Here is a 21,380-nt window from a genome sequence, read left to right as displayed (position 1 = left end):
GCGGTTTGCACAATCCGAGTGCCATTTCGTGCTTCGCTCGCAGATGGACAAAATTGCGCTAACATTCAGGTTTATAACGAACAACAGTGTCACTGTATCTTATCTGAGTGAAAGCCCTTGCTGAACGATCCCAGCTCCACCTCTCGTTTCTCGAGTTATGGCGCTCTAGCGCCCGTGCCAACGCCCTGAAGGGCCCCTAGATACCAACTAGCGAAATGGTCTTTGCGCGGGATGCAGCGGTGGTGGTCAAGGGCAGGGATGGTCGCACCGTGCTGCTGCAAAGGTGCGACTGTTGCTCTCCTTGCTGCCATACGTGCTCAAGGGCCTTCCTGAATCTCATACCGTTCCCTGGTGTCGCAGTCGGGGACTGGACATCCAGCAGGCGAACATGGCTGCCTCGGAGGGGATGGCCACGCTCCAAGCAGCTTCCACCAACGCGGATGCGTGGGACATCCTGTGAGCCTGGGACCGGGAGCGGCCTGGGAATGCAGCAGCTCGCACAGGCGGCAGAGACGGTTCATGGCAGAGTGGAGGGGGGGCATCCAGAGTGGAAAGGGGGCAGCAATGCAGGCGTAGTGGTAGGGTTGGCTACGTGTGTGTACAGGACCAACGCACACCCGCGGGCCGCTGAACCTTTCATGCGCCGGACGCCGAGAGCTTGTCGGGATGGAGCCAGGTGTCCTCATCAAACACGCACGCACGCTGCAAATCCTCACGATCTCACAATATGGCTCACAAATGCACCCTGCTGCCTTCACCTCACCTGCAGCTCCAACTCACAAGGCGCGCCGCTGTTGTGCGGCCGCGTGGAGGTCATGCACTCGCAGTGAGTGTGTGGCAGGGTGGGGCATGGAGGGGAGGGGAGGGCTCGCATCCTCACATCAGAAGAAGGGAAGGGGTCGGGGAATGGAGCTTGGAAGGGAGGATGAGCAAACGGCGGTAGCGGCAACCTGACTCGTGGCGTGTGAGGAGCAGGCGAGGGCCGCCACGTGCGCGTGCTCCCGGCACGGCGGTTCTCGCCCCCCTTAATTCGCATACTTGTGCACCTCTCGCCATCTCCTCCACCGCTGCTGCAACTGGCCGACGCCTTCCCTGCCGCGCCTCTGCCTCTCCTCCCTCCTCCGTCCTCCCGGCCCTCTCTTGCTCCCAGGCTGGCAGTGACGTACCGAGTGGTGGGGCCGCTGGTGTTCCTAGTGGTCACGCCGCCCGCCGCCAATGCCTTCAGCTGCGTGCAGCTGCTGGGACAGGTGGGGGCGCGAGCGAACGAGCGAGCGAGCGGGACCGGTAGGGACCGGGAGGGATCTGGGCCCGAGCGCGGCGGTGGGCTCACATGCGTGAGGGCAAGTGGCGTCTGCGTCAGTTTGTGTTATAAACAATGAAATGAAGCCCGCCCCCCTGTGTGTCTGTTGTGTGTGTTTGTACGTATGAGCGATGCGCCCGGGCACGTATGTGCGTGCTTCCGTATGTGGTGGTGTGGTGTTGCACGCGCATTGCAGTTGGGTGCGTACGGTATGCACGGCCGGTGTGCACCCAGTAGCTGTGCACGGGTCCATCCACGGGAGTACGGTATGGAGCATCACCTTACCTGCAAATGGCCTGAGGCGCGACTCACTGCTTGGTCGCCGTGCAGGTGGTGCGGGTAGTGATGGGGCCGGCGGAGGGCAAGGCCGCGGCGGAGCTGACGGCGGAGCGGCTACAGCGCAAGTTCGGCGAGGTGCGTGCGGGAGGAGGGTAGAAGGGGGGGACACCGTGGGGGGCACTTTGGGGGCGTGTCAGGAAAGCGCGAGAAAGTTTGTGTATGTGCACTCAGCTCGCATGTGCATGGGGCTTTGCAGCCGGTCAATGCTATGTAGAGGTCGATATACAACACTGCCAATATCTGTATGCTCGGGCCGTAAGCGCATCTCCGATGCCCTATTCCCCTGCCACGATGTTTGCGGCTCGCAGGTATACCTGGCGGTGGATGCGCTGCTGGGTAGCGGCGGCATCCTGGAGGCTGGCGCGGCGCTGGCGCGTGCTAACGTGAGGCCGGCGCGTCGTGCTGCGTGCGGGTTGAGGAACGTGTCCTGGCGTGCAATGCCAGTCCGCAACCCATCTGTCAGGCCCACCAGCGCTTTCCTCACCTACATACATCCGCGCACACACACACACACACACACACACACACACACACACACACACACACACACACACACGCACACGCACACAGACACACACACGACACACACGACCCGCCACAGGCCACGCTGGAGCAGTTGCACGACAAGAGCAAGGTAGCGGCGGAGGCGGCACCCAAGCAGGTGCCCAAGCAGCAGCAGGCCAAGCGCAGGTGCGGGTCGCAGCGCGGCAGCTCGCGAGTGACTCGGTGCAGAACACATCGCCGCGACCGCCCTTGCTTCCATCACCCAACCTCCGTCGCGACTTCCCGTACGACGCCCGCATTTGTCAAACCTCACTGGCAACCCCACCCCCGCGGCACATCACGCGCTCGCCCACAGGACGCTCCAGGGCGCCATCGACCAGCTGGCCCGCCTGTCCTTCACCGGCGCCGGCGCCGTCATGCAGGCCGTGCCGCCGCGGCCCGGCTTCCAGCTGCCGGACACTTCCAACACCGCAGGGCCGCCGCCACAGGCACGTGCCGCCGCCGCGGCGCCTGGTGCGGCTGCTGCGGCAGCGACTGGCTTCGACGGTGTGTGGCGGTGGCGCGCACGTGCACTGCCTGGCGCTCTCGCCTGTGCCCCATGCATTGGCTGGCCCCACCCCGGCCCCAGCGTGCTTGCCGCCGCCTCATTCCTGGTGCCGCGCCTCATCGCGCCGCCCTCCACGTGCCCTGCCCTGCCATGCGTTCAAAAGCACAAGGAAAGCAAAGCGCAAAGGCAGTGCCCTGCCCTGCCATGTGTTCTTACCTGCCCTGCCCCGCCCTGTCCTGGCGCCTCCACCTCCATGTCTGTGTTGCAACAGATGACGACGACATTTTCAACTTCAAACCCAAGAAGGACGCGGCGGCGGCCAAGCCCGCGCTGCCGGCTGGCGCCGACCCCAACGACCCCTTCGCCATGTCCGACGTGGCGCCGCTGGCTGTGGCGGCCGCAGACGCCAAGAAGCCAGACGACTGGCAGTCGTTTGACGGCAAGGACGGCAAGAAGAAGGAACTAGGTGCGCATGTGTGCCTTGTTTTGAAATACGAAACGAATGTGTGTTTGGGGGGGCAGCTTCTGAGTTGTGTTGTTGCAGCATCGTGCAAAGATGCAATCGTTCATTTATGCCAATTATCCCTTGTCATACAGGATTCGAGGACAACGCTTTCGGTGCCGGTGCCGCTGCGCCTGCCGCGCCGGCGCCCATCGTGCCGGCCGAGCCCGTGCTGCGCCTGACGGAGTTCTGGCGAGGCGAGGCGGCGGGCGGGCGGCTGGTGCGGGCTGGCGTGGCGGGCCGCGTGGAGTGGGTGAGCGAGGGCGCCAAGGCCAAGGTTCACACCGTGCAGTTCATGGTGCAGGTGAGTGCGGGTGTGATGAACAGGGGCCGGGCGGGAACGGGTATGCGCGTGGGGGTTGTGCGCATGGACCAACTGGGCAGGTCATATGCGGAGTGTGGGTGCGGCACACCTCCGGCACAAACGTAATCCCAGACTGCCTCGATCGCTTGCATGCGTTGCATGGACCGCCGTATACCGCCGAGGCCCCGCGAGTGCGGTAGTCGCCAGGCGCCCACCAGTCGCCACCCAGTCGCCAACTTATACTAGTAGCAACCAAGGACTTCCCATGGGCCACGATAAATGCCATGGATGAACAAAACTTCAAAAAGTTCGTCGAACGCCGCTTTTGCCCCCCACCAGTATGGGCGACCGAGACCTTGTTAAACTCTGCGTCTTGCTTTTTAGCAATCTTCTCGGTCGCCCATACTGGTGGGGGGCAAAAGCGGCGTTCGACGAACTTTTTGAAGTTTTGTTCATCCATACATAGTCATGTTGGGCCCTGATAGCATGTGATGGCTCGGCGTCTTCGGGTGCTGGGACTGTCCCCTCTGTAACATCCGCATTCATACATAGGTTGAGCGCATGGGAGTATCCCTGTTGTTGGTGGTGATCATCCTAAGCGCCTCATCGCGCTGACGCTACCCTCCCGGTTCCACCTCCCTACCTGCCCGCAGCCGCCCGAGCCCGCCAACAGCTTCCTGGCCGCGGCGTTGTCCTCCGCGCGCCGCCACCCCGCAGCCACCAAGCAGGGCCGCGCCGCCGGCGTGCTAGTGGCGGACGGCATCGCCGCCAAGCCGCACGCCGGCGCGCCGCTGCTCGCCTACCACCTGCCGCCCGCCGCCGTGGCGCCGCCACCGCTGCAGGCGCGGCTCGGCACCTCCTGCCAGCTACTGCCTGACGGGCGGCGGCTGGTCACGGTGGGCGTGCACTACGCGGTGAGTCCGCGGCTGGCGCCGCGGACTGCCGCCCTGCGCGCGGAGCTGCGCTTGCCGGCGCTGCTGGAGTCGCCGGTGCGGGCGGCGCCGGCCGGTGCAACGTTCGACGCAAAGGCCCGAGCCCTATCGTGGGAGCTGCCTGGGGACAAGCTGGCAGCGGGGCTCGACAACGGCGGCGGCGCGGCGGAGCCGCTGGTGGCGTGCTTCTTGTTTGGAGGGGAGGAGGCGGCGCTGGTGGCAGCGCTGGCGCAGCGGCTGAGCGGCGTGTTGGTACTGCGCGGGGTGGTGGGGGGTGCGGGCGGCAGTGGCAGCCTCAGCGGCGCGAGCCTGGCGCAGGGCGTGGTGGAGCTGGAGCTGACGCCGGCGCTATGCAGCTGGAGCGCGGAGCTGGAGGTTAAATCATAGGCTGCTGCTGGTGGCTTGGCCGAGCTTCGATTGAACAGGTCGCGGAGAAAGATATGGCGGGGGAGAAGGGGGGATTATAGGGTAAGGACGCTGCCATGTGTGTATGCAATGGACACGCGCGACTGTCTTCGCCGCCGTTACCTTGTAAATATTATTATGTGAAGGCCCACACAGTAGTGAATACCATCCAGAAGTCAACCAGAAGGGCGGCATCAACATACCTGACATTTCCGTCTACTTTAGACCAAACCTTCTTTCCTAAGCCCGGGCAAAGTTTCAACATGCCACCTCCACGTAAACTCAATCCACAGAGTGTTTGGGACACGAATGCGGTGCTAGCGGCGTTTGAGGAGGAGAACATCAAGCCTATGCACGCCCTGCGTATGTGGGGGTGAGCCGGCGTGTTCGATATGTGATGTACATTTGAACTACAAAACAAGCGCATCAGTTCGTGTGTCCGCCGCCGAAAAGCTCAGTTCAGGGTTGCTGACCACTGTGACGTGACGCTTCTGTGCCGTGGGCAACAATTATAGCCTTTTTAACTTATAGCAAGCTGCGGGAGACCTGTCCTGGAACCCACCGACTGCCATCAGCGACGTCTGGGCATTGCACACCGCGGGAAGACCCTTCGTCGCCCTAGCGTCTGCCCGCACGTTGGCAACTATGCCCCGTCGCTTGCTTAGGCATGTCGCTGTCGCGCAGCTCGTATGGCGCGGCTAGAACTGCTGGTCACGGTGGCCAACTGGCGACGGCAGCGGTCCCCTGTCAACCGTGTGCCGGACACGGACAGCCTGCTTCGCAGCCGCCCGTCCTCGCCACCCCTCTGCTTTCACCTTTATGGGCACGCACCTGGTCCCGTCATGGATGTGGGTCGGACACTCCTGTTATTTGCCCTGACGGCCTGCTCCCTCTCGACCCCTCCGCGCCCGCCGCTGCAGCTGGCTGATCCGCAACCCCTCCGCTACCTGGCACGATGTGCCCGACATGCCCAAGGCGGCCGTGGCGCTGCTGGACAAGTACTTTGTGAAGTTCACAACAAAGGTGGGACTCAGATATCCACCACAGTCACTGTTGAGCTGGCGCTCAGCTAGCGCTGGGTTGCAGCCTGGTTGGCGCAGCGGTGGTGCTAGCGCCGCGCAATTACCCCGGACTGCGCCTGTCCTGGGCTGCCTCGACCCCACCCACCAGGCCACCCTTGCCCTGAACTAAACTGACCTGCCCCCGCCTCTGGCTGCTGCAGGTGGTCAAGTGCCAGAACAGCTCGGACGGCAGCACCACCAAGCTGCTGGTGGAGCTGCAGGACGGCATGCAGGTGGAGGCGGTGGTCATGACCTACGAGTCGCCCAGTGAGTGGCGCGAGGGGGAGTGGAGGCAGGGCGGCGGAGGGCGGCAGGGTGGGAGAGCGGCAGGGCGGCTGGAAGGCAGGGTGGCACGCGGCGGGCTGGGCCTGGCGGGGCGGGGCTGTGAGGTTGGAGGACCGGGCGCCGCTGTGGGCTGTCTAGAAGAGCTGAGAGCTTTAGGCAGCGCGACACCTGGTTGACGTGTGCATCAACCGCTTGCGTGCGTCACGCAGGCCGTGACCCGCAGCTCCTGGCGGCGGGTGGACCCGAGGTGGACCCGCACCTGCCTGTGGACCACAGCACCGGCCGCGATGAGGACGGCGCAGGAGCGGCGGCGGCGGCGGCGGCGGCGGCAGGGGCAGGCCAGGAGCAGCACTTGGAGCGGCCGGCGGCGGTGCGAGCAGCGGGCGGTGACGGCGAGGAGGACGACGAGGAGGAGGAGGCGGAGGCGTCTTCCAGTGCGCCGTCGGTGACGGCGGCGGGCGCGGCGGCGGCGGCGGCGGCGCGGGCGCGCAAGCGCTCCACGCTGTGCGTGTCGAGCCAAGTGGGCTGCCAGATGGGGTGCACGTTCTGCGCGACAGGTGCGAGGCGGTGGGGGAGGCGGGGTGGGCAGGGGCGGGCGGAGAAGAGGAGGCTGCAGGACGAAGCATAGGAAGTGGAACACCGGGTACAGGAGGGGCGGGTTGTGAGTTGCAATGACGCCCGCTCCCCGGGCTGCCAGGGTTACAGCTGCTCGGGGCGGCACACGGGGCTGCCTGAGAGGGGACATGATGACGCCGCTGCTGCCCGGGCTGGAGGCTGTAGGGCACGTGTGTGGCCAGGCCGCCGGCCGCACCCACCTCTGTGGCGGGGGACGCGTGTGTCAGACGCCATGTCTGCGAATGTGCTCCATGCCCATGCCTGTCTCCTTGCGGACTGCCGCCCGCCCAACCCGCCTGCCCAACCCGCCTGTCTCCGTTCGCAGGCACCATGGGCCTCAAGGGGCACCTGAACGCGGGCGAGATTGTGGAGCAGCTGGTGCATGCGCGGGCGGTGGCGCGCATCCGGAACGTGGTGTTCATGGTGAGGCTGTGGGGGGCGGGGGATGGGGAGAGGGGGCGTTGCCCGAGCGGTGGGTTGATGAATGGGAGGGCCGGGTAGCGGCGTGGCGGCGCAATAGCTGGTGGTGTAGGGGCAAAGTTTCAGCGCGGGCGCGGGCGAATGTAATGCAACTGTGCAAGGCTGCCCGAGGAATGTGACTGCCCACCCACCTGCTCCCTTCCATATTACTGCTAACAGCCACTGCCGCCTGCCACCGCCAGGGTATGGGCGAGCCGCTCAACAACTACGAGGCGGTTCGCGGCGCAGTGGCCATGATGACCGACTCCAAGTACTTTGGGCTGCGGCGGCGGCACGTGACGGTGTCCACGGTGGGCGTCATCCCGCGCATCAAGCAGCTGGCGGAGGACCTGCCGGTGCGGGGGGGCGGGGCGGAGGGGCGGGGCGGGGGGGGGTTGTAAATACCAGCCTAAACTAAACCAAAACCAACGGGGGGGTTGGTAGATACTAAACCGAACCCAATGCAATAGAGCGAGGAGGAGAGCGTGTGGGAGGGGGCGGGGGGCAGGGGCGGTGTGGGCTGGGGCGTGAACCTTGGTGGTCGTTCCTTGCAAGTGGAGATAGGCTAGATGGCAGGCATGGCAGGAACGCAAGCGAGGGAGCGGGCTAGACGGGCAGGCAGCTTGGGCAGGTAGCCGGTTCGCGGTTCATATATGCCCCCCCCCCTTCTGTGCGCTTCCTTCCATCAACCCCCACAAGTATTGTTCCCATGTCGATTACTCATCCGATCCTGCCACCTGCCCCCCCCCCCCCGCCCACTCGCGGCCTCTCCCCAAACCGCAGGGCGTGAGCCTAGCGCTGTCGCTGCACGCGCCCACCCAGGAGCTGCGGCTGCAGATCGTGCCGTCCGCACGTGCCTACAAGCTGGACAAACTCATGGAGGCCGTGCGGTCATACCAGGTGCGGGGCCGGGGGGCGGGGGTGGGGCGGGGGCTGGGGCCGGGGGCGCGGGGTGGGGCGGGGGCGCCGGCTTGCAGTGGGTGGGGTGGGGTTGCGAGGATCAAAGCCGGCGTGTGCACTGGTATGCACAGCTGCCGTAGGAACACACTACGCTGGTGGTCAGGGCGGGGAAGGAATGGTCAGGCGGGGTAATGGCATGGGGGCAGCCCTCTTTGTGACTGAATGCAAGTCCGGCGTGCGCGCACGCGACACGTCTGCTACACCGGCGCGCCTGACTCGCAGCCAGCTCCATTGACTCCACGCCTTCCACACATGCCGTCACCATGACACCAACATCACCTAGCTGGCTCACTGTCCCTCGCACTCTCTCCCATAGGCCAACTCGAGCCAGCGTGTGTTCTACGAGTACGTGATGCTGTCGGGCGTCAACGACGGCGAGGAGCAGGCGCACCAGTTGGGGCAGCTGCTCAAGGTGTGTGTGGGGGGGGGGGGCGGGCAGGGGAGGAGGCGGGGGCACGGGGAGACGGAGGTACGGGCAGACATGGGGACACGCGAGGTGGGAGGTAAGCGCTTGAGGAGCCACGTCGCTTTGTGCGCCACATAGGAAGGGTCTGGAAGAACAGGCAGCATCTCTGGGCTGAGTGCCAATGTGTCAGGAAGCCAGGAGTCTTGCATCAACCATTCCGCATGTTGCCCACTTCTACTACTGCTGTCGGCCAAACTCCTACTGCCGGTTGAACTCCTGCTGCTGCTGCCGGCCCCAGGGTGACGACGTGGTGATCAACCTCATCCCCTGGAACCCCATCTACCAGCCCGAGGGGCCCTTCTTCGAGGCGCCGCGGGACGGCAGCGTGGGCACCTTCCAGGTAGGGGGGAGATGCAGGCGTTGGTGGGGTTAGGCGTGTGTGTGTGTGCGCGTGTGTGTGTGGACATTCAGGGATGGCCAGGGGGTGTGTGGGTGGGTGGGTGGTGAGGGAAGAGAACAAGACGCCGGGCCTCGCCGCCCTTGCGGTATGTCCCAGTCCTTGCTGCAGCTCTTGGTCGCCTCGTGCCCGCATGCCGCCTCAGCCTCAACCTCACCCTCAACTCACAGCCCCTGTGACCCCCCTCCTGCTCCGCCGCTGCCTCCCCTGCAGTCCATCCTGCGGCACCAGTACGGGCTGCACACCACCATCCGCCAGGAGATGGGGCAGGACATCTCGGGTGCGTGGGGCTGGGGCAAGGCGGGCTGGGGCAGGGCGGGCAGGGGCAGGGCGGGCTGAGGAGCAGGAGGGCAGCAGCAGCCGGTGTGCCCACGGGGGACGCTTGGGTGCAGACCAGCTCTATGCGAGGTCAATGCGCATGGACGTGAGTTTGAAAGGACAAGGGTTGTGTGTATGTCTGTCTGCAGGCGCGTGCGGGCAGCTGGTGATTGAGACCAGCGGCGCGGGAGGCTGCAGCAAGGAGGCGACCAAGGTGAGCTGGGGTTGCGGGTTTTGAACAGAAGGACTCGGGGCACCCATGCGCGTAACCGCTTAGGAGGGAGGGTCGCACACGCACATGCATTCGCTGACCTGCCGTCCATTGAACACACACACACACACACACACACACACACACACACACACACACACACACACACACACACACACACACACACACATACACACACACATACACACAGGACATCGAGGACTCGGTGCGCAAGGTGAACCTGAACGGCCCCGTGGCGTGAGGCATGGGTGCTGTTGCGGCGTGTGTGGGGGGGGGCGTAAGGAAGGGAGGGGGCGGCTGAGAAGGCGGCAAGAGCTGTGCCGCGAGGGGGGCCGTGGGGCAGTGCAGCCCTGTGTCTAGGGAGGAGCTAAGATTTGGTTTACAGATTAGGGCATCATGGCGTGTGTGTTATGAGTATGTGTGTGTTGCATGCAGCAGTGAGAGCGTGTTAAAGAGTTCGTATTCGAAGTGGCATCTAGTGGGTCCAGGGCAGGGTCGATTGTTGACCTTGAACAGGAGCTGATCCATAGATGTTTTGCTGTCTGGGCGCGGTGGTGACGTTATGACACAGAGTTTGGAAGCTTACGTGATGGTGACGGGGTTGGACTTCGACAATGAGTAGGACTGAAAGTAATGAGGCCAGCGGCACGGTGCGGCCGTGCGGGAGTGCGTTTTGATCCTGTGACGAGGGGCTGGGTGCACGAGGTGGCATCACAAGCATGGTGTAAAACCATATATGGGCTGCAACTTGGCTGCACCAAGCAGCGGGACATGTGTGCGTGCGCTCCGTGTCTGCAGGGGCAGGACCGCAGTAGGAATGGAAGGGAATGGAACAGCTGGGGAAGGTCTAGTGTGAAGGTCTGGTGGCAAGCCCACCGTCGACCAATGCCTGACCTGCAAAACCCACAGGCCACCGCGTATTACTCAATATTTTGTAGACTTACGCAACTGTACACACTAATACTAACAGATGGCGCTTTCAAATCGGACGCCAGCTTTGCAATCGTGCCATTCGGCCAAAGTACCAAGCCATGCTGGCTTTCGAAATGTATGTAGAGGGCTTACGGCTCAAAGGTTGCGCCTATGCCTCGCCAGCCCCCAGCCAAACGGAACTGCGGGCGGTAATGGGAAGCATCCGCTTTTCGAGGCTCCCAACCCAGAACACCTGAAGGATTTTCAACACCCAGTCAGCCCAGCAGAGGTAATTGATACCGCAGGTTAAATCAGTTTAACCTTGCACTCGTCGACGCATACGGGGTGTGTTGGGGCCGGGGCCGGAGGAGTGGCGGGCGACACACCACGCTGGACCTCCAGAGGGTGGCCCTGTCGCCGCTTGACAAACGCCATCGACATGTCACTCACTCCAACCTTTCACATTGCGCACTCTGCTGCCTGCCCTCACCACCGCTTCGGTTACAGAGGCGCAGCCACTGCTGCTGCCTCATCACCCCTCCCTGCCTATTCCTGCAGCCCCCTTTCCCCTTACTTCCCCCCTCCTACATCCCCCCAAAAACCACACACACACACACACACACACACACACACACACACACACACACACACACACACACGTGCGCAACGTTTTCCTTGTGCTCTTTAACACACACACGCGCGCGCACCCCTCCAGTTCCGGCGGCTGGGCCACGCCATGGTGGACATGATCGCCGACTACTACGAGGCCCTGCCCGACCAGCCGCGGGTCAGCCCCGACGTGCAGGTGTGAGGGGGGGGCGGGGGGCTGGGGGTTCGTGCCCGCGGGTACCGGTGATGCGGGTCGCGCACAAACACCCAGGGCACAACCGGCAGGGCACAACAGTCGTAGACGCAACGGCTCCTGGGGGCTGCTTGGAGCTGCTTGGAGCTGTGCGGCACGGTCCGGTGCGGGGTGGTGCGGGGCCGTGAAGCGCGCATTTCCCTCGCTCATCAATGCCCTGTGCGTACGCTTCTGCCCTGGGCCTGCCACTCCGACCGACACCGCACCAACTCCACCTCATGCCCTAATGCTCGCCGCCGTTCCGACTCCGCCCCTACCTCCACCAAATTGCTACTCTCCCACCCCGCCACAGCCCGGCTTCCTGCGTGGCGCGGTGCCGCCGCGGGCACCGGAGCAGCCGGAGAGCTTTGATGCTGTGATGGCGGACGTGCGTGACAAGCTGATGCCTGGGGTGGTGCACTGGCAGGTGCGGCAGGGGGGGGGGCTGTAGATACCAGCCCAAACTACACCAAACCCAGGGGGCGGGTCGATTGGGTTGGGTGCCACGATGGGGCAGCGCGGGGCGGGTGGGTTGGGATGAGATATGGACGCATGAGTGCCCGAGCGGCAAGAGCAAACGTTGCCGCTCAGGCACAAGCACAGCAGCGGCACCCACCTCCGTGCATCCGCTAGACAGGCCGCATACGCACGCCACGCCACGCACCCGTGATCGTCCGCATATGCTCCCACTGCCTTCGTGCCTCTTCCCCTGCTGCCCCTGCGCCCCTGCGTCCCTGCGCCCCTGCTGCCCCCGTGCCGCAGTCGCCCTCCTTCTTCGCCTACTTCCCCTCCAACTACTCCTTCCCCGCCGCACTGGCGGACATGTGGAGCAGCGTGTTGGGCATGGTGGGATTCAGCTGGGCGGCGGGGCCGGTCAGCACCGAGCTGGAGATGGTGAGGCGGCGTGAGGGGGTTGGGGTGGGGGGTTAGCGGGGCAAGGTGGGAGGGTTGTAAATACCAGCCCAAATTAAACCAAAACCAACGAAAACGAGCGGAATGCAGGCAGAGGCGTTAGTTGCAAGCGATAATACTTATGGGATGTGGGCGGAGGCGGCGTGGAGCAGCAGGGCGAGCGGCGCCGGCGATAAATGTCGCCGCCCGGGCTCGGGGGACTTTGGGTGGGGCTGGTGGGGTCGTCGGGTAGTTAACTCGGGTGTGGGAGTGGAGATGAGAGCGGTGGCCTGTGGGCACAGCAAAACTGCAAAAGCAGCAGCACCGCACCACCACCACCACCACCACCACTTCCCCCCCCTGCGAGACACGCACATAAAACAAATGTAGACGTACTTAACACTACATCCACACATTATACGATCTCCCTCTCTCAGGCTATGATGGACTGGATGGCGGACCTGTGTGGACTGCCGCAAGCATTCAAGTGCAACGGCGGCGGGGGGCCGGGCGGCGGTGTCATCCAGGTGGGTGGGGCTGCAGCGGGGATGTGAATTACGCAAGCACGTCGTGGGCGCAAGAAAGGTTGCAATCAGCCATGGGCCTATGGCAGCATCTTACTTACCGGGGGCCGTGCTCCTGGGCTCGTTGCAGACTTGCAGCCTCTTGTACCTGCCCCTCCTTAAGTGATCCCTCACCCACCTCGCCCCACCCGGCTCCACCCAACCCCGCCAGGGCACCACTAGTGAGGCGGTGGTGGTGGCGCTGCTGGCGGCGCGCGCGAGGAGCCTGGCGGGCCGCCCGCCGGCAGACAAGCTCAAGCTGGTGGCGTACTCGTCCGACCAGGCGGGTCGCGCGCGGGAAGGGTGGAGCCTGGGGCGTGGCGAATCCGCATCGGTTTTGGGCTTGATGCGATGCAGCAAGGGCTTGCCGACATGTCCTTTGGCCGTGACCAAGTTGTGATGCCCTTGCGGGTGGTCGAGTGCTTATCCTATTAGCTCCTTACTCCAATTGCGTTCCTGGTCGCTATCTGTAGGCCCATTCATGCTTCAAGAAGGCCTGCATGATCGTGGGCATCGACCACGTGCGACTGCTGCCCGCCTCTCCCCAACACGACTGGGCGCTGCAGCCCCAGGCGCTGCAGGTGGGCGGGGGGCGCCCGGGGCGGGGATGGTGGTGGCGGGGCGCCCGGGGCGGGGGCGGGGGTGGTGGTGGCGGGGCGCCCGGGGGGCGGGGCGGGTGGGCGGGGGGCGCCCGGGGCGGGGGTGGGGTGGGGGGCGCCTGTGGTGGGCCGGCCGGCAGGGCAGCAAGCGCCGTGAAGGCTGCGAGGGTTGGCGGCCACAGCTTTGGACGTGAGTGCTCACCCGCATGCGAGCTGCTCGGCCTTCTGTGTGCATGAACCTAGAGGCCTACTGCAGCCCGCCTGCGCCCATCCAACCTTGATGACGACGCCCGTACATTCATCCTGTGCGGTGTCACGTGGTGCGTGTGGGTGCGGCCGCCCCAGGCCGCCATTGAGGCTGACGTGGCCGCCGGCCTCATCCCCTGCTTCGTCATGGCGACCATCGGCACCACCAGCAGCTGCGCGGTGGACCCCGTGGCGCAGCTGGCGGCGGCGGCGGCGGGGTGAGGCGGCGGCAGGGGCCGGAGGGGTGGGGGTGAGGAGGAGTGGGCAAGGGGGGCAGGGGCAGGGGCAGGGGCAGGGGCAGGGGCAGGGGCAGGGGCAGGGGCAGGGGCAGGGGCAGGGGCAGGGGCAGGGGCAGGGGCAGGGGCAGGGGCAGGGGCAGGGGCAACAAAACGCAGGCTGCGGGCAGTGGGGGCGACAGTGTCCACCCAACCCTAAACCCTGGACCCCCAAACCCCGACACGCCCCCGGCCTCAGCTCCGGCGCCTGGTTCCACGTGGACGCCGCCTACGCCGGCAGCGCGGCGCTGCTGCCGGAGCAGCGCCACCACTTCTGCGGTCTGGAGGCGGTGGACAGCTACAGCTTCAACCCGCACAAGTGAGAGCCCGCGGCCAGGAGGAGGGGAGTAGGAGGAGGGGGAGCAAGAGGGGGAGCAGGTAGGAGGGCGGGGCGTAAAGAGGGCCGCCGTGCCTGTAGCTGGAGTTGTGGTGGCTGAACGGGCGTGTGGGGTGCGGTCCCTACTGGTCTTTGCAGCTGCCATAGCACGGTTGAATCTGAACCCTGCCTTGGGTTTGTAGTCGCAGCAAGGGGACCGACGGCACGTGGGCCCCCGCCGCAGCTCGTCCCACCTTGTATGGCTAACCCATACCGTCTCATCCCGCTAACCTGCCCCCCCCCGTCCCCTCCCCTCCTCTCGCCACATCGCCGCCTCGCAGGTGGCTGCTGACTAACTTCGACTGCTGCTGCCTGTGGGTGGCGGACAGCGCGCCGCTCAAGGAGGCGCTCAGCCTGACGCCCGTGTTCCTGCGGGCGGCGGGCAACAGCCTGGACTACAAGGACTGGCAGATACCGCTGGGCAGGAGGTTCAGGTGGGACGGCGGAGGACGAGGTCGGGGGAGGAGCGGGCTAGGAACGGGCAGGGTCTCTAGCCCAAACCACGACACAATGCTTTCCTTGTGCTCTTTAACACAAGACACGGACACGCACGCCTGCCCCCTGCCCCCTGCCGCTAATGTTCTGGATCTCGGTCTGTTTGGGATGGGAGTTCACTCCCCCAACCTTCCACCCGCCCGCCGCTCCCCCCCCCCCCAGGTCGCTCAAGCTGTACTTCCTCCTGCGCATGTACGGCGCCGAGTTCATCCGCGCCTACCTACGCCACCACATCGCGCTGGCAGCCGCCTTCGCGCAGCGCGTCGACGCAGACCCGCGGTTCGAGCTGGCGGCGCCGCAGCGGTTTGGCCTGGTGTGCTTCAGGTACGGAGTACCGTCCAGACTTTGATACCGTACACTATCCTGCGTGTTTCCTTACCCGGTGCTCCCTAAGACACATGAACTCACACACAGCACGCGCACGCGCACATGCACACACACACGCGTCGTCTGGGCGGGCTTTCTTTCATTTATGAACACATACACACACACACACACACACACACACACACACACACACACACACACACACACACACACACACACACACACACACACACACACACACACACACACACACACAATACATCCACACAGGCTGCGTGACGTGCCGCGCGAGGTGAACGCGGCTCTGCTGGCGCAGCTCAACGCCGGCGGGCGCCTGTTCCTCATCCACACCGAGCTGGCGGGCGCCTACACGCTGCGGCTGGCGGTGGGCAGCGCAAGCACGCAGCTGCAGCACGTGACGGCGGCGTGGGAGGCGGTGGCGGCGGCGGCGGATGTGGTGCTGGAGGCGCACGCGGAGACGGGGCAGGGGAAGGAAGGGGCGAAGGCGGTCGCGGGCAGCGCGGCGTAAATTGTGGCGGGCGTGAGGGGCGTGTGGGCTTTGAGAGAGGTGTGAGAGAGGTGTGAGGCGGGGGAGAGAGCTGGGGTCGCACCCCAGCTCTCTCCCCCGCTTAGGTGTGGAGTGACGAGGGCTTGCTGCCAGTGCTCGGGCACACCTGGCAACGGGAGGCCCGTTGTTTTGCATGGGAAGTCGGTGGTCCGTGGTTGCTGTTATCAACAAAGGCAGGCATTTTGCACTATCAAGCACTTCTACGAACTTTGACTGTGTCGTGCCAGATGCAGTGATGAATTCGGCAAGTCTCTCGACAAGGACTACGCTTTGCTACCGTCAGTGATCACTTGGCTGAAGACTAACACCTCGCACTGTCTACAACACCATTCTTGTCACGGCTGAACTACTGCGCAGCGCAGGAAGCGGAGACAACTTGGGGAGATCACGCGATGTTGACTGGAGGCTCCAGTCACGATTGAGTGGCCTAATTATATTCTACTGAAACTTTGGCCGAAATGCCACCCAGGCAGAATGCGGCTGCCGCTAGCCGCTCCGCGCTTCTGCCGTTTGCGTCGCTGCTCGCCTCTCAGAGCAACGGCCCGGAATTAACCTGCAGTCAGCTCGAGGACACGCTGGCCAAGTTGACGCAACATGATAATGCAGCAACATGGAAGGAGGACCAGCTGTTTGTAGACCTGGTGGCGCTGTTTGGTCTCGCGCTGCGGCGCTCGGCGCCGGCCCCCGGCCCCCCGGCTCGCAGCGGCCCCGGCCCCTCCACCAGCTCCGCGCCACAAGTGCCTTACGTTACGGACGAGGCGCGTCAGCTGTACAGGCGCATTCGCATCAGGCTCAGTAAACTGCTGCTGCAGGACATCCTCGGCTCCCGCTGGTATGAGAACCGCCTCCGCACCTTGCTGCTCGACCTGCTGCTGCGGACGCACGTGCTGCGCTGCTACAGCTCTCTGCTGGGCAGCTACGCGCAGCTGCTCCGAGCGCGGCCGTCGCGGCGCAACCAGGAGGGGGCGCACGAGGTTGTGCAGGAGGTGCAGCACCTACTGCAGGCCACGATGAACGCCGAGTTATCCTGGAGCCCGACACCACCCGTCACGGATGGGCAGCGGCGCAGCGGGGCCCTGGAGGACGGACCCCATCCCAACATACCGTATCGGCTTAAGTGCGGCTACAACCACCATCTCAACAAGGAGCTGGCGGAAAGCCAGCTACCCGAGGCGTGGGCCGTCTGCTTCCTGCAGCTCGCGGCTTGCCAGACAATTAGCCAGGTCGATGAGCTAACCCCGCGGGTCCTTGCGTTGTTAGGCGTGCGGCGGCGTGACGGACTTTCGACAGACACACTGGGTGCGACGCCAGCGCTGCAGGCACTGCTGTCACTGGTGGTAGTGCGCGGCCTGGCGGCCGCTGACGGCGGCAGTAGCTACGGCCAGGCAGCAGCGGCGGCAGCTGCTGGGTCGGAGGACGGCGACTGCGGGCCGCCCTGGACGCTGGTGCGCCCAAGTGCAGGACAGATTGTAGACGTTTCTGCGGTGCTTCGGAACGGCGGGGAACTCGCGCTCAGCGTCTGGGAACGCATGTTGGGCCTGCGCCTGGGAGCAGACGCAGCAGACGCAACATTGCGCGACAATGTGGTAGGTCCGGCGGCCGCGGCTGGAGTCGCAGAGGACTGGGCACGTGGCCCCGGCAGCCTGTCGCGGCCGGGGCTGGATCAGCTGCGGGCTCAGGAGGCGGAGGTGAAGCGCCTGGAGGCTGCGCGACGTGAGGTGTACCGGAGCCTGCAGGCGGCAGACCAAACCCAGCAGCAACAGCAGCAGGCCGGAGGGGCAGGGCCGAGCGGCCAGCGACAGCAGCGGGGCGCGGGGGCGCGGCCGGCCCAGGGCCAGGACAGGGGCCGCGGTGGCATAGCGGGCAAGACGCGGCAGGGGCAGGCTCGAGGGCAGGAGCTGGGACCACCTGAGGGCGATGCAGGCAGCAGCAGCACCACCAGCAGCCATGCCGCGCCCTTGACGCCTGAGCACAGGGCTGAGCTGGAGTTGCAGGCGGCGGCCCTGACGGCGCAGCTGCGGCAGGCACGCCGCCTGCCGGCGGTGGTGCCTATGCCAGAGACAGATACGAAAGAGCAGCTCCGTATGGGCTACACGTGTGTAACACTAAGGGGTGCACAGCACGCGCTTCACACCGGCGACCCAGCTCTCCGCTACGGCCCGCCGGGTTACCGCGTCCATTTCACGACCTTCGCGGTGGTGTTAGAGGCGTTCGTCGAGGAGGCGGTGAGATGGGCGGCGCCGCGTTTGCCATGCTTGCGGAGGGACAACCAGGTACCGCATTGCCCCTCTCGATCACAAAACGTTCGTGTACTCTGTGCACTCCTTTGCCCTTGGAATGTAGCCCGGCCTCGGCGATCGTTGCTACATGCGGCCCTACGTGGTCGCGCGCTCAATGGCGGCACAGCTGCGCGCGCGCGGTGTCGTGCTGCCGGCGGGCCTGGAGGAGCTGATAGAGGACGCGCCGGAGGCAATCCATGCGGATGACGTCAGCTGGATGGACAACTTGTTGGGGCGGACTTGCAGGGAGACGGCGCCGCCGCAGCCACTGCCAGCCCAGCTGGCACTGCCGCCGTGGAATGATGCGGCGGCCTTCGACGTCTGTACTCGGCTGGCGAACGCGGCTCGGGCGGAGTGGATGCAGTGGGCTGCCTGGCAGTCACCGACTTCCCTGCTTATGCGGGAGAAGTATCCGCCCGACGCGGTCAGGAAAGCCAAGGCAGCCTGCAGGGCCTTTGACTGTGCACTGACAGCAGCGCGGCTGCTGGCTCGGTCGACGCCGCCCACGGCACAGGCCGGCCGCCGCGCGGCCGTGCGCCGGCTGCGGCAGCTGTGGCGGTGCTACTGTGCGGCGCTGGAGGCTGCTCTGGGGCTGGTGCTGCCGGAGGGCAGTGGCGAGCGGGCGCCGGCAGCGGCACAGCGAGCCCGCCTCCCTCCCGATGCGCACAACGGCGCCGTGTGGGGCTGGCACGACGCTTTGGCTGACAGCCCTGACATGTTCAGGCTGCTGCCGGAGGAGGGCGGCAGGGAGTCGGCAGGCCCGGCGGCTTCGGCAGCAGGCGGGGCTGGCACCGGGAGTGGCGCAGGTATGCGGCCAGGGTCGGGCTGGGTTCTTTGCGCTCATCCCGTGTTGAGCTGGACGCTCGTCGCCCGCCTATCCAACACCAGTGTGCTTTCCTTCGATCACTGCTTGGAAGCAGCCCGTAATGCCGCCGCATGCGGTATGCCGTTGTCCATGGCCCACAGGCGGAGCCAACAATAGGCCGGGCCCGGAGGCGGCGGCGCTGCTAAGTGCCGGGTACCTGCGACTGTGGACACTGTGGGAGCGCGCATCGCTTGTGGCCAGGTTCAAACTGAGTTTACGGCGCATTGGCCGTGCACGTTGCTGGGCAGGTGAGGCAGGCACATGTTTGATGTTGCAAAGAGCGCTCAGCCGCTCACCAAGGGAATGATGAACAGAGCCGGTTGCAGACGGACTCATCAGCGGTGTATTGCTGTGTGGTGTTCTGTCTACCGCTCCTGGTATACGTCATGCTGGATGCGACCAGACTGCTTTCTGTGCCTGGCTTTGCAGAGGTGCTCGCGTTCGGGCAATCGGACGACCTGCTTGACCTGCTGGCGGCGGCGGCGATACGGGCCCGGGAGGCTGCTGTGGCTGGGCAGGCGTATGTCAGCAAGCTGCGAGAAGCGGCTGCTGCCTCTGAGCTTCCGGACTATGATCAAGGGCTGTGGGAGCTCCGCTTGCAATCAGAGCATCAAAGCGCCGTGTACCCCCTGCACGCCGCCGCGCGGCTGCTGTGGACGCTGCATGCCGTCGCGCCGCTCTTCGCTGCCGGCGGCATCGCCGGCGGCGCGGGTGGCGGGGGCAGCGGAGGCATGGCACAAGCACCGGCAGCGGCGCCCGGCGAGGCACAGCAGCCGCACCTGCAGCAGTTGGGGCTGATGTGGTCGGTGGTCGCGGAGCACATCCTGCCGCGCGTGGCCGAGGGCCTCATCTGCACGTCCGCGTATCCTGAGCCTTCCTGGTCCACGCGGGCGGGCCGAACCTACCACACCGCTGCCACGGCGCTGATGTGTTGCCGCCTGGTGCTGAACGCCCTGCACCGGGCGGAGGCGGGCGCAGCAGCAGCGCGCACTGGTGGCGAGGGCGGCGGCAGCGAGGGCAGCGGGCCCGGCAGCAGCAGCAGCAGCAGCAGCAGCAGTCCCCCTGGCACCAGCACCTGCGATGACGCGGCGCTGTGGCGCCGGCTGCTGCTGTGCGATGTGGACGTGTTTGCTCTGCTAGCGGCGGCGGCGGCGGCCATTACCCGGCACGTCCGCCAGCCGGTCGATGACCGGGAGGGAAAGGCGCAGTGCTCGTACGGCGGCGGGGGCGGGGAGGACGAGGCGGACATTGACATACAGCGTGCGTGCGCAGAGCTGCATTCGACCGCCGTGCTGGCGGCGGCGGTGCTGCCACGGGAGTGCGTGAGGGCGGCACAGCAGGGCGCAAGCGGGTGTGCTGGGCCCGGCGGCGCCCAGCAGCCGGGCCAGTACCGGGTGCCTCTGGCTGTGGAGAGCATTGCTGGGCTGTTTGGTCCGGACGGGCCATGCCCCAACCCGCAGTGGCAGGCGGATGTGCGGCAGGCCTTTGCCAGCGCGAACGCCGTAGTAGCCGCCACCGGCTCGCGGGGGGAGCTCTCGGAGGAGGAGCTGCAGGCGTTCTCGTCCGGGGCTCAGGCGGTGCTGCAGCAGCAGCGGGAGGCCCAGCAGATGCAGGCAGCTTCGGCGCTGCTGGTGCCGCCGGGCCGCGTGCGGTCCGCACTGCGGCAGCGCTACCCCGGCCGCCGGCTGTGGTTGTGCGACAATCCGGCGTGCGAGCCTGCTGTGGAGCTGGACGCGAGTGGCTGGCCGCTGTTTCCTCAGTCCTGCGTGGGCGCCGGGGCCTGGGTGTGGTGCGGCGGCTGCGAGTCCAGCTTGTACTGCAGCGAGGGGTGCCGGCTGGCGCACTGGCAGGCTGGGCACGGGGCTGTGTGCGGCTTCTGTCGCGGGGCTGCAGGGCAGGGCGTGTAGTTTGGTTTTGCAGCACGTGTGTTAGGTAAGCAGAAAGGAAGGGGTGAGAGGAAGAAGACATGTGTGTTTGTGTCAAGGACGGTAGGTGCGTGTGCATGTGTCTCTGTCGAAGGGACTCAAAACGGGCGCGTGGATGTTTGTAATACGAACTGGGTCTTAACATGGGGCTGAGATACGGTACGTAGGGAGGGCGTCATGCGCAGCTAGGCGGTGTGGTCAGAATGCGGTCGGCGGTTTGCATGACTGTGATTGGTAACACTGCTGCTGACGCTGGTGGCTGGTGGGCCTGTTGGTGCAGCACAAGGCCTTGTTGCGGCACTGATGGCATCGGGGTAGCCAGCACCACCTCTGATTGTTGCTGAGGCAGGGTCTCACTTCAGGCACTGAGAATTACGAGTCCGCTGACGCCAGCCATCGTCTGCGGACGGTAGAAAATGAGTGGTGCTTGCGTTTGATGGGGATGTCGGCAGACCTCTGGCCTGTCGCGCCTTGTTGTGCGTGGGTACTGCCGCCAAAAGACCTAAACGAGATGAGGGGTGTTACGTGGCGGTGGGGCTTTGGCGGGCTTCGGCTTGGCTTCGACTCATGTGCGTAACACTATGAAGGTCGG

General features: G+C 65.3%; 4 protein-coding genes across 4 annotated transcripts; all 4 read left to right on the top strand.

Annotated features, from left to right (window-relative positions):
- The first annotated feature begins 73 nt into the window (after window positions 1-73).
- Window positions 74-4,975, top strand: CHLRE_01g028500v5 (uncharacterized protein). Its single transcript, XM_043058601.1, has 11 exons — window positions 74-283; window positions 361-456; window positions 770-826; window positions 1,151-1,247; window positions 1,631-1,714; window positions 1,948-2,022; window positions 2,241-2,329; window positions 2,499-2,689; window positions 2,962-3,156; window positions 3,288-3,496; window positions 4,150-4,975. The coding sequence occupies exons 1-11, from the start codon at window positions 216-218 to the stop codon at window positions 4,813-4,815; spliced, it is 1,827 nt and encodes a 608-aa protein (XP_042928515.1). The 5' UTR covers window positions 74-215; the 3' UTR covers window positions 4,816-4,975.
- A 48-nt stretch (window positions 4,976-5,023) lies between these two features.
- On the top strand, window positions 5,024-10,366 carry CHLRE_01g028450v5 (uncharacterized protein). The gene is made up of 12 exons (XM_043058600.1): window positions 5,024-5,206; window positions 5,754-5,856; window positions 6,056-6,161; window positions 6,389-6,736; window positions 7,120-7,217; window positions 7,457-7,609; window positions 8,037-8,153; window positions 8,530-8,625; window positions 8,918-9,019; window positions 9,290-9,356; window positions 9,544-9,608; window positions 9,817-10,366. The coding sequence occupies exons 1-12, from the start codon at window positions 5,097-5,099 to the stop codon at window positions 9,865-9,867; spliced, it is 1,416 nt and encodes a 471-aa protein (XP_042928514.1). The 5' UTR covers window positions 5,024-5,096; the 3' UTR covers window positions 9,868-10,366.
- Window positions 10,367-10,593: 227 nt separating this feature from the next.
- Window positions 10,594-15,929, top strand: CHLRE_01g028423v5 (uncharacterized protein). The gene is made up of 12 exons (XM_043058599.1): window positions 10,594-10,827; window positions 11,254-11,343; window positions 11,693-11,806; window positions 12,142-12,273; window positions 12,708-12,797; window positions 13,006-13,116; window positions 13,307-13,414; window positions 13,778-13,896; window positions 14,153-14,272; window positions 14,611-14,763; window positions 14,987-15,148; window positions 15,422-15,929. The coding sequence occupies exons 2-12, from the start codon at window positions 11,275-11,277 to the stop codon at window positions 15,678-15,680; spliced, it is 1,437 nt and encodes a 478-aa protein (XP_042928513.1). The 5' UTR covers window positions 10,594-10,827; window positions 11,254-11,274; the 3' UTR covers window positions 15,681-15,929.
- A 74-nt stretch (window positions 15,930-16,003) lies between these two features.
- CHLRE_01g028400v5 (uncharacterized protein) lies at window positions 16,004-21,379 on the top strand. Its single transcript, XM_043058598.1, has 4 exons — window positions 16,004-17,944; window positions 18,063-18,804; window positions 18,965-19,111; window positions 19,293-21,379. Exons 1-4 carry the CDS (start codon window positions 16,178-16,180, stop codon window positions 20,768-20,770), a joined length of 4,134 nt encoding a protein of 1,377 aa, XP_042928512.1. The 5' UTR covers window positions 16,004-16,177; the 3' UTR covers window positions 20,771-21,379.
- Window position 21,380: the final 1 nt, after the last annotated feature.

This window comes from Chlamydomonas reinhardtii, chromosome 1 (assembly GCF_000002595.2).
Source record: "Chlamydomonas reinhardtii strain CC-503 cw92 mt+ chromosome 1, whole genome shotgun sequence".
In the NCBI taxonomy this organism is placed as follows: domain Eukaryota; kingdom Viridiplantae; phylum Chlorophyta; class Chlorophyceae; order Chlamydomonadales; family Chlamydomonadaceae; genus Chlamydomonas; species Chlamydomonas reinhardtii.
Note: the sequence above shows the minus strand (reverse complement) of the source record. Positions and strands in the feature narration are given on the sequence as shown.